Source organism: Danio aesculapii, chromosome 14 (assembly GCF_903798145.1).
Source record: "Danio aesculapii chromosome 14, fDanAes4.1, whole genome shotgun sequence".
NCBI lineage: Eukaryota > Metazoa > Chordata > Actinopteri > Cypriniformes > Danionidae > Danio > Danio aesculapii.
Genome location: NC_079448.1, coordinates 13,665,130 through 13,677,426, shown reverse-complemented (window position 1 = coordinate 13,677,426; position 12,297 = coordinate 13,665,130). Strand labels below are relative to the sequence as shown.

Below are 12,297 nucleotides of genomic sequence, written 5' to 3'. Positions count from 1 at the left end.
GCGCAAGTGCAGGTTGCCTGATTGACCAACTGGAGTCTGACGATTGAGCTTAAAGGCAGATTTAAACCGTGTTCTAAATAAAAGCATCTGCATGTGACAGAAGAAATATTTCCATATTAAAAGGAGTTTTTGTTCTAACCAGCACCTGAAATTGTTATATAAGAAATGGCTTGTATCTGAACAACAGGGTAAACTGACAGTGCTCTTTGCCTCAGGTACAGTTCATGTGCTTTATTCAGTGTTAAATGCTACTAATGTGAGGTGAAATGCCAATTTTACATGACATTTATTGTCATACTACTGAAAGCAGTGCAGATAGTTCACCTCAGATCACGAAAATGAAATAAATAAACCGTCTGAAATTGAACTTTAGAAACAAACCAACACATATCAGTGACTCAGCATCAACGTTTAACAATGATAAAGAGGATTAATATGTATTAATTAGATTATAAACCTTACCATGCCGGTTCATTCCACTGTGGCGACCCCAGATTAATAAATGGACTAAGCCGAAAAGAAAAAGAATGAATGAACCTTACCATTTCGTGAGAGAGTACATATTCTGTGCTTCTGAATGATTGTATTTAAAATTCTGTCGTGTTTCGTCTGGTGCAAACAGCCAAATTGCTTATCGCTGCAAATCTTGTCATGTAGCGTGTTGTTAGAACGTGGGGTTACAATGTAACCTGCTCATCTAATGTTTACATTCGTAATATTTATATTATTAGCTAATTGATAACCTCATATGGAACTCTGAATCTGCGTCTTATTTTGAAGTCTGCTTCTGTCCACCGGACATCACGTTTCGGTAACGGGACACATGCTTTCAGAGCCTTTCTGAATGAATCAATGAATGAAATATGTGTTTTTCCACCAAGGCAGCCAAATATAATTGGCTAAACTGGCATTGGGTGGGTTAAAAAAAACTAAACAAAAAAAGACAGCGTTTCGGCACAAAGTATATTTTCAAAGCAGAATATCTGCTTTGTTCACATTGTTCACTTGGCATGTTTCTTAAATATCTGCAAACATATTATGGTATTTTTAGGCTTTAGAAGAGTCAAAAACTTACATACAGCACTTTTTAAAAAGGGAGAATTTTAAAAAAAGGAAGGAAAGAAAAGTGTCGTGTGGGAGCGTTTTAGCAAAGTGGTTAAAGAGGATGAATTAAGTGCTGGGTATGTAATATGCAACGGCTGTGAAGCGCTTTATGTATATGAAAGCCACAAGACCGGTACCTCAAATATGAAACATCATGTGTGTGTGCTAAATCGAAAGGCCAGTCAAGTCAAAGTCAGACAAGCACTTTAAGTTTTTACATTCATCAGGACAGCAAAAAATACCACTGGAAGTTAAGTCTAGTCTTGTGGAGGCATGTGTAGACTGTGCTGCCTTCCATACGCGTCTTCCATGTTGTCTGTGGCAAGGGATGCGCAGATTAGCTCACTGAATCTGCTGTTAATAACGAATGATCCACACTGACCTATCATCATGCTTACAACAAAGAATTTGAATTATTTAAGTGGCGATCGGGTGCAGGTCAAGTGCGGATATATATATCAGATAAAATTATATGTGCGGGCAGGTGAATTATTAGTATGAAGCTGTGGATTTGGGTGGCATTTAAGCTGATCCGCGCATCTCTTAATACACTCGCATTGACATTATTTAGGAGGCATGAAACACACAGCAACACCTATTGTCAACACTGAAATATCAAGTTAGCAAAAGTATATGATTGTTATTTGGCCTGTTTTTTGAAAGTAGGTTTCTATTATTACATGGTTCCTCTAGGTTTTTGCTACCAAGTTGACATATCCTCAACCTGTGACACCCTGGAATGTGAAGGAAATGAGGCAGGCAGTGCTGAATGGACCCAACGTTCACCCTGGAGCCACCATGGTTGTTAATGAAGACGGGTCTCGCACTATTCTCAGCAGTACCAATCTTACCCAAAGAGAAGCCGTGGCCAAACAGCTCCTGACTCCCAGCACTGGCCAGCACAGGATACCCATGAAGATTGTAAGTCAGTTATTTTTGACAGAAACCCACTGTTGTTGACATACATTTCAGCAGCACTTCTTTTCTCAATATCTGTAGAGTTTGTTAATCTAAAGTTTGTAAATCTAATATCTCTAATCCACAGTACAAGCATTATTACAAGACGTGCCAGGCGATTACAACTTGCAACACACAATTAAACACTTATTTTGCACACTACAGAGAACGAGGCAACAATTTTTCAAATTACACTTACATGTTTTGATCCGGAGGAAGAAGAAACTGGTCCATATGAACTGCAACAGTCAAAGTCTGACAAAGTCCCATACGTAATAGTCTGTGCTGATCCTTCCTTTAATAACAAATGGCCAGCGAATCCTGCGCTGCAGCGTAGGTTATTGTATCAAAAATCTGAAAAATGACAGGAACAAACACAGCACTAGGTTAGGTACACTGTGGTATTGTTGTGAAAATGTACTTTAACCCTTTATCCTCCACAGTCAGTCGAATCTCCATCTGTCAGTGATCGTCATCTTCATGTCATCTTCGCGTAGTGTCTGAACGGAAAGGCGCGTTCACATTTTACCGGAACTGGCACAACATATTTGGTGATGTACCGTATTGTTGTCGACGCATTCAGGAAAAAAAAACAAAGCCAATACGATTCATTTATTCGACTCTGAGTAGACTATTTTGTTAAAGAATCAATAGTTTTTAACATGGTGCACTTTCAGATGTAAACCTCGGCTGGATGTTTTTATTTACTTAGTACTGTTACACGCTGTGGGGAAGCTCATTTCCAAAAACACACAGTAGGGGCTCTTTAACATGTCGACTACACCGATTTTTATATATATATATATATATATATATATATATATATATATATATATATATATATATATATATATATATATATATATATATATATATATATATATATATATATATATATATATATAGCCCTCAGCTACAACTACATTTTGATTTTTAGAATTATTTATTTTTGTATTAAGCCTTTTTTTTAAATAACATTAATGAACCTGGCTCTCATCATGAATATTTACTATCAAAAAACTTTTAATTTAAAAAATTATTCATTTTAAATTGTGGAATTGCATGCAATGATAATTCACCTATGCAAGCTCCTGGTTTAAGCTGAGTGTTTGTTTAGTTTCTTCAGAAAGTTGTCAGTTAAATGGTGGAACTGACTAAAATGAACCAACACAATGTTCTTCTGCAAAATACAAGGATTTTTATACCTCTAGTGGTTCAAAAGTTACATTATCTCACATAAAAAATTAAATAACAATCCAATGCTTCTCTTTTGCAGGTAAATCGGCACATCAAAAATGGGGATGTGCTGCTGTTAAACCGTCAGCCTACTCTCCACAGACCATCAATTCAGGCCCACTGCGCTCGGATCCTGCCTGGAGAGAAAGTGCTCAGGTTACATTATGCTAACTGTAAGGCCTATAACGCTGACTTTGATGGAGATGAGATGAATGCACACTTCCCTCAGAGTGAGCTGAGCAGAGCTGAAGCCTACACACTAGTGAGCACAGACCAGCAGTACTTAGTGCCAAAAGTAAGTCTTCATCTAATGCATTGGCTGTCATTTTGCGAAACCCTTCACTGATCATCTCTCCTGCTGCAGGATGGGAAGCCATTGGCAGGCTTGATTCAGGATCACATGGTTTCTGGCACCAGCATGACCATTCGTGGCTGTTTTTTCACACGGGATCAGTACACTGCACTAGTCTACAGAGGCTTAACAGATAAGATCGGCAGAGTCAGGCTTCTCCCTCCCACACTTATTAAACCTGTGCTGTTGTGGACAGGAAAGCAGGTAACCCTCACGCATGTTTAATTTATATTGTCATACACTGCCTGTCCAAAAAGAGGTCACATACTCTATTATTTTGTTAGAACGCCTTTTGCTTTGATTATAGCACACGTTCATCATGGCATCGTTTAAATACTCTTCTGTAATGTCATTAATTTATTAAACATTTATTTCCGTCCAGAGATGCATTCATTTTAAGATATTTAAGATGTATATAATTCAAGATATTATGATTCAAGATTCGGACTACTGCACAAAGTCTTCTCCAGCACATGCCAAATGTGCTTAATAGAGCTGAGATCTGGCCTCTGTGGTGGTCAATCCATTTGTAAAAAATATCTATTATGCTCCCTGAACCTTTCACGTTTTGATCCTGATGAATCCTTCGATTTGTAATTTGCCCAGGACATCAGTGAAGAAAAATTAGTGATGGAATAACCTGGTAATTCAGTAAATTCAGGTTGTTAGCTGAGCTTATTTTTAGGGCAGATGATGTTCCTGAATCTAGACCTGACAAACTGCAGCATCCACGGACACAGCACTGTCCCACAGGCTTGTATGATAGGTGCATCATTTCATGTGCCTCTCTTCTTACCGTGATGCCCCTTCACTCTGTAACAGAGTAAATCTGGACTTAGTGAACCACATGGGGCAGCCGGGGCCTAATGGCCAGAGAGTTGGACTTGTGATCCAAAGGGTAGAGGTTTGTATGGCTGCCCACTGCTCCAGGTGTGTGTGTGGTTGAACTTGGATGGGTTAAATCAGGGCTCGCAAAATCCGGTAGCCCGATGTCCCGGAGTTTTTCCAGACGGAATCTATCTCCACAAATCTAACTACAAAAATCTGTCTCTACCTACCTAGCAGGGCTATCTTAGTGGGAGTAAAATATATTTCAGTGCTTTTACATTGACTCAGAAATGTGATATTTTTGTTTGTGTTGTGCTGCTTATAGGGCAGCAATACATCAACAATATAAACAGTTACACCTCAAATAACGCAGCGTTTCAGTCAATGTACAGCACTGAAGCACACAAACACTCGTCACTCACACAGAGATCACACTGACACAATTCTGATACAGCTCAGAACTAACATCATTCCAATTTTACAGGTAGTAGCAAGTTAGTCAACTGGGTTTAATACGGATCACAAATTTCGAATATGGGTCACCATACTTGGCCACATGTCACTTCACTTTCACTTTCACATGACCTTCTTCCACTGCTTCAAAGTCCAATTTTTATGCCTTTTCAGATTAGCCTCACTGATTTTCTTAAGGCTACACAGCTGTTTAGTTATTAAGTCCCTAACCCTTGAGTTCCCTTCACTTTGTTTGTGTAAATTCTCTTAATTTCACTAATTAAATAGCCATGAGATCTACTGTTTTCACTAGACATTTAATTGATCACCAAATTTCTGTCCACATTTCCTCCTTAAATATGATGGGTCTCCACTATACTTTTATTTGCTAATAATGCGACGGATATTTTGTCACACAGTCTTAGTAGTTTCAGCTGTCCTCTTAGATGTTTTCTTTGCTTGATGAATGACAATAATATGACAATCTTTTCACGACCACAGGGTGTCTTCAGACATGGTGGTTTAAGAAATGAGAAGTTGAACCATAATCATGTTTAAGAAATCTGCTGAAACATAATCATCCATGCAGTAATTATCCGATGGGAGGTTATTACCTGTTTGCATAGTTTAATCCAGGATCCAGACTGTCTTTTTTCAGCACAGATGATTACCCATATGCTAATAACATCTTACAAGCAGATACATGGACTTGCATAAATATTAACTTTCTGTCTTTTCAAGGTGGTCTCGACCCTTTTGCTGAATGTCATCCCAGAAAACAGCATCCCTTTAAACTTGACTGGAAAAGCAAAGATTCCTGGTAAAGCCTGGGTAAAGGATTCTCCCAGATCTGTTCCAGGATACGTGCCAGAATCCATGTGTGAATCTCAGGTAATTTAAGCAAGATAAGGAAATGAAATGGCATCTTATTTTTTACGGGAAAATTGCAATATACCTTGGTCATGTTTTGTGACATATACATTGATTATATTTGATCAATTGATATATTTGATTTTTGTCTGTGGGGACAAATCGAGAGCTTTTCACATCAGAGATGCGAGAGTACATTTCAACAAATACAAATATTACAAAAACAACATTACAAATATTAATATGACAAGTTCTCACATTAAGATTTGCAAACTCTTGAGTTTTGCTACTGATTTACCTTCAGAATGAGCAGGCTTATTTTTTCAATGACTTCAGCACATCTTTGGCCGCAAGACATCACCAGTCTCTCACAGTGCTTTGCTGTTATCTTGTTCAATCCAAGTCTGTTTCTTAGGGTGCTTTCACATCTGTGGTTTGGTTCATTTGGTCCGGACTAAGGGCAACAAATGATACATTGCAGCATTTTTCTGCCATTTTTGTGTCCTTTTCACACCACACTGATTGCTTTAGTTCGAACCAGTTAAAAAAAAACAAAATACAATCATGTGACAATCTTCATTGTCAATCATTGGCTAGATGTTATTGAACGTATTTCCTAAAACTGCTTTTCGAGTGGTCAGAATTAACGTGCGGGAAATGCCAATGGAACTCTGCAAGTAAACAAACCGGCAGACACAAAATGTCGCTTTTTACTATGGAGGGACCACTGCGCTGGCTGATTGTATCCCTGGTCATAGTATACTATATAGTTTGTATACATTACTTTAGACAAACGATACATTTCGAGAATGAAGCATTTGCAAATGAGGCATTGCAGATGGCAAAGGCACATCGCAAGTCCCTTCAGGAGGAGGCATGAATTAATTTAGCTAAACTGCGACGCGGTCATCTTCCGGAAATATTACGATCCATAAGGTAATGTTTTTTCCTCTCTCTCTCTGTTTAAATGTGTTGGTGAAGCGCTGTCAACAAATATTTTTCCCCCACATCCTATAATGCACAGCACATCGCACTACGGCAGTTGGATAAGTCCAAAAGGCGCAGTACTTTTTGCGGTTGAGTCTGTTCTAGTTCAGATCATGTTCTCACCACAAATGAACCGCTCCAGCATTCGTTTGAAAGTGTACCGAGACCACCTCTTCACGAAGGTCTCGGTAGACTTCTTTTGGTCTGCTTTTGGTGCGCACTCCTGTACGATTGCTACATTCACACCTGGCCAGCCGCACAAAGAGGGAAAATGAGCTCTAGTGCAATTCAACCAAACTAAATAAGGCAAGTGTGAAAACACTCCAAGACAAACTTTTTCATCAAAGAACAATGTCCTGCATCAAATTAATCAATTTCAAAATCTGATTTACTTCTTAATTTGCGTACTACTGCTTAAAGACTTGCCTGTAGCAGTTTATCTTGACTGTTCCTTGGTATTAGTGATTCTCTATATGCTCTTTTTGTCAGGTGGTCATTCGTCAGGGAGAACTCTTGATGGGGGTTCTGGATAAAGCTCACTATGGGAGCTCAGCGTATGGTTTGGTCCACTGCTGCTATGAGCTCTATGGAGGAGAGACCAGTGGGAAACTGCTCAGCTGTCTGGCACGGCTCTTCACTGCCTACCTGCAACTTTACCGCGGTTTCACTTTGGGTAAATCCACATCGATGCCAACCCATCTTGTTGAACAGAGAACCGTAATATTATTTTGTATTAATATGTTATTTGTGTCTGACAGGTGTGGAGGACATTCTTGTAAAGGACGGAGCCAACAAACAAAGGAAAAAAATCATCAAAAAGTCAGTCACGTGTGGCTCCAAGGTGAATTACTTTGATCCAGCAGCTCACTCCTTGTGCCTTTTTGAATTGTGTAATTAAATGTTTTGAAAAATGAATAGTTCTTTTAAATAAGGAAATGTATATCAAACTTTTAGAAATATGCTTTTAATCAGCTCAATTTGATGAAATTTTGCAAGAAAATTCTAAATTGAAAAGACTGCTGTAGTTATTCCAGTTGTGTTATTTTTTTGGTATTTATCTTCAGGAAATTACTGAAGGCATATATTATGTTATCATAACGATCTAATGTGGCAATAAGATCATAACTGTACTGTGTATTTACACCGTTGCCCTATTTATCTACGTAAACACAAAAAACAACATTAACATTATAGCAAAAACTGTAAAAAGGTCATTTCCAGTCACTAGACTTTTCTGACAGGGTATTCGAGTGTCAGTATGTTGTGGGACTGCTGAACAGGAGTTATGATTATGGATTATAGATCGTGAAATTTAGCGTTTTTAATTTGAGCGTTTTTCTTTTTCAAAGCATGACGGTAAAACACAAACGCGGTTATGAATATATTAAAACATATGCTTGTTTGTTGTAAAAATATGTAATGAAGACAAAAATACTAGTTTGTGGATCTCCTTACTTATGGGTGCAGTCATGCTGCCGTTGTGCCAGGTGTATTCTGGGAAATTTTCTTACCCCTTGGTTTCGAGTGTGGTCCTGAAAAATCTCCTTTCGAAGGGGTGTATACCTCTTCCCCTTAGCCCTACGCCTTCAAGCTAAAGAGAATTGGGACACCCCTACCTCTTAACGGGAACGAGGGGGAAGGGCTAAGGGGTAGGATAGGGCCTTAATGTCTTAAATTTCAAAAACAAGCTTAAAAAGTATTAAATTCACTGAAATTTTGTGTTGTAGGTCTTAAATAATTTTAAACAGTTCTTAATTTTCCTATGTCCATGTAAAGCTACCCAATCGAGCTAACACTCATTCAATCACTAAAATTCCATCTCAATAAAAGTTTTAACAAAAGTTTATTTATTAACTCTATTGACCAATATGGTTTAATTATCTTCCTTACAAAAACATTTGTTTTTAAAAAAAATTGTATGTTTTAACTGGGTCATTATAAAATGAGCAACATGATTTGCATTTTTACAAATATCTAGTATCCACTTAAGTTGTGACGTGTTAAATACTGTTTCTGGGTACAACCGGCTACTCGGTTAAATTGAGAAAATATTAATTTATGATCTCTTTTTAGTCATATTTAGTCATAAGTGATTTTTACACAACAGTCCCTGGAATTGCATCACAGATATCAATATTTTAGCAATTTATAGAAAGTGAATCACTTTCTGGCCATGGGATATTAGACATAGTTATATATATATTGTGATCATGAATTTTGAAAGTATTACAGTGCTTTGTAAATGTTTATTATTGTCTTCGCGTGATGTCACACTTAACAAGCAGATAGTTTGACAGGGACATAAATGTTCTGCATAAGTAGAAATGACCCTTTAACGCTTTTATTTAACGTAATATTGTCTGTCCATGGAGGTTTAGATTAATTGATTTAATACTTTAAAACAGGCTCTTCAGGCTGCTTTTAACCTGCCAGCTGCAGCTGAAGACACTGAAGCCAGAGAACGCTGGCAAGATGCACATCTGAACATAGACCAGAGAGATTTCAACATGGTAGACCTGAAGTTCAAAGAAGAGGTCAATCAAGTGAACAACAACATCAACAAGGTGCCCATCTAATGGGGAACATATATTTTAATGGTGAAAATATCTTAATGACTTTGTATTATTTTTGTCACTAATTTCTTGTGATGTTTTGTTTTGTTTTGTTTTTCAGGTCTGCATGCCACTGGGTCTCCACCGCTCGTTCCCTGAAAACAACCTACAAATGATGGTGCAGTCAGGAGCCAAGGGGTCTACTGTTAATACTATGCAGGTAAAGTCTCTTTAATTACCCAAATTACTGTATGAGTGCAGCAGCTTCTGTTCAGTGTGACCAAATTTACGCTTAAAACGTAAATTATTAGATATCATGTTTTCAGGTCTTTGATCATTTTGAGACAAAATAAAGTTGAAAATACAATGAGTTGACGCTGCAGGTTCAAAGTCATATCATTGTCCAGTGACTACTGTGTGTTTAGTAAAGGAATTGCTTCTGAGCTGCTATTAATTAATTATGACATTGTTTATTTTATGGTGTTTGTTTTTATATGCGTACATGTTGTAAGTGTATATACTAAATATTTCTTGTTTGTTTGAATCAATAAAGTCCACACCATTGAAAATTAGAGAGTTCTGGAGCTTGTTAATAATTAAAAGTCCTCCATTATGGTTTGTGGATTATTGTTACTTATTACCATAGACTGTAAAATATATGGACATAGTATGCATGACGTCACCTATAGGTTTCTGAAGAGCGCAAATGAAGCTACAAGTAGGCGTGGCCAACCATCGCCATTTTGTTCGCGTGCCGAGGGAGTTACCAAAAAAGGGCAAAGCCAGAGCGTGAGCAGAGCTACAGATGCCTGCTAGCATGTCACTTAGACGGGCTTTTCTTTGGGAGAAACCTGCGACTCGTTTGTGTTCTGACCACTTGTGCTTCGTTGTGTACTATATCAATAAAGTGTTTAATCTTTTAAAACACTTTTGTAATCCATTGAACCACTAAACATTGTTCTTACGATGTTTTTCTCCAGGAGGAAAACGTGAATTACTTCCAAATACTTCAGATATAGTCTGTGTTAGTAAATGCAAGGCTATTTATAAAATCCAGGCATAAAACTGTATGACAACGTTTCAGATGACTGTTTAATAGCCTACAGCTTATCAATTTTTAGGATTATGGAGTGCATTTAAGTTCTAAAGAAAATTTATAAATGGTCTTCAATAAAACAAATACATTTATAGATATGGCATATAAGTATATATATTCACTCACCTGAGAAATGGAGGCCACTTGAATGGTTTGTGAACACAATTAAGTGCACACAGCATGCCATATTATTTGATAATTGTAGGAAATAATTCCAAAAGACAATTGACTGTGTAAAGCCATATAAAACAAAACAAAATTACGATGTATATGCCGAGTTCAGTGGCTAATCAGCCGAAATCAGCTTAGGTGAAGTGACTGCGACCAGCGAGACCTAGCTGTCAATTGACCACGACCTTAATTATGCTGACTGTAAAGTTGGCCGTTTTAACATTGGACTCAATAGAAATGTGCACAATTATGAAGCCAGGACTAGCGGAATTTCGATCGATTGCAGTTTCAATTTCTTCTGTATTAGCTTAATGAGAGAGAGAGGGATGTTGCCGCTTGCTTATTACACAATAATACAGTTTCTGCAATGTATTTCAATTTAAACGTTTTTTATTCTCTCGTTTATGGGAAGCAAGAACTAAGAACCTTATTTAAGATATTTAGAATTAGAAAGAAGTTTGGCACAGTAATTATGCCTTTCTTTTTTATTTTAAACTTGAATTAAAATCTTAAATTTAAATAAAAATCCATCAGAAGTCAGGTTTGTTTTTCAGCTTGTGATCATCTTCTGAACCATGCATTTGTGTGTGTTCAGATCTCCTGTTTGTTGGGTCAAATTGAGCTGGAAGGCCGCCGACCTCCACTGATGCCTTCTGGGAAGTCTCTGCCCTGCTTTCAGCCCTATGAGCCACAGCCTCGCTCTGGAGGATTCGTGACCGGCAGATTCTTGACTGGAATCAAACCTCCTGTATGTTCAAACTGGATTGCACATCATTGCGAATGTGCAGCTTTTTGAAGTGATCAGCATTCAGGAAAGTGTTTAACGAATTAGTGAGTGGATGTAGAAAAATATTTGTTCTGTTTTTAGGAATTCTTCTTCCATTGTATGGCTGGTCGTGAAGGTCTTGTGGACACTGCAGTGAAAACCAGTCGTTCTGGTTACCTGCAAAGGTAGATCTGATTCCAACTGAAAACAGCATCATTTAAAAAGTGTCAGCTGGTTTTAATTCTGGTTGTTTTTTTTTTGGTTTCAGATGTGTGATTAAGCATCTTGAAGGTCTGGTGGTCCAGTATGATCTGACTGTGCGGGACAGCGATGGAAGTGTGGTCCAGTTTCTTTATGGAGAGGACGGGTTAGACATTCCCAAAACCCAGTTCCTACAGCCACGGCAGTTCCCTTTCATCAAAGACAACTATGAGGTAAATGTACATTTCTATTTTAAATTCTTATTCAAAATACTTTTCCTTAGAATTGTAGTAATATTTACTTAGACTTGTTTGAGTATTTTTACAGGATTATATCACATTCATTCTAGTATTACATTTTCTAAAATAAAATCTATGACTTAGGTGAGATGATAAAAAGATCCCAATGCCATCTTATAAAAGTTTAAATCCACCAGTCATATCTGTTCTTTTTCTATCTTTTTTTTAAGAGTAGTTTCTTGTCAATGTCAATTTTATTTATATATTAAACACAATCATGCCTGGTTGTGAGGATTTTAATGAAAATCCATTGCAGCAGATTTCATGTATGACCTTTAAGTATGACTTGCCAATGTGATTTCAAAAGTGTAAATCCCCCAGTCAAGAAAAAAATACTGTTACTGTCAACATTATTGCCTTCTTTTGGGGCTATTTGTCCTGCAGCGTACTACATTTACAACACGTATATCACACCAAACACCTAA

General features: G+C 37.5%; 1 protein-coding gene across 1 annotated transcript in view; it reads left to right on the top strand.

Moving 5' to 3' along the window:
- Positions 1-12,297, top strand: part of polr1a (RNA polymerase I subunit A) — a 43,849-nt gene that overhangs the window by 14,978 nt on the left and 16,574 nt on the right. Inside the window, exons 12-22 of the mRNA XM_056472064.1 lie at positions 1,798-2,025; positions 3,338-3,592; positions 3,662-3,853; positions 5,672-5,821; positions 7,277-7,460; positions 7,546-7,628; positions 9,193-9,351; positions 9,461-9,559; positions 11,202-11,354; positions 11,475-11,557; positions 11,641-11,806. Of these exons, the coding sequence (XP_056328039.1) occupies positions 1,798-2,025; positions 3,338-3,592; positions 3,662-3,853; positions 5,672-5,821; positions 7,277-7,460; positions 7,546-7,628; positions 9,193-9,351; positions 9,461-9,559; positions 11,202-11,354; positions 11,475-11,557; positions 11,641-11,806 (1,752 nt within the window). The remainder of the gene's footprint in view (positions 1-1,797; positions 2,026-3,337; positions 3,593-3,661; positions 3,854-5,671; positions 5,822-7,276; positions 7,461-7,545; positions 7,629-9,192; positions 9,352-9,460; positions 9,560-11,201; positions 11,355-11,474; positions 11,558-11,640; positions 11,807-12,297) is intronic.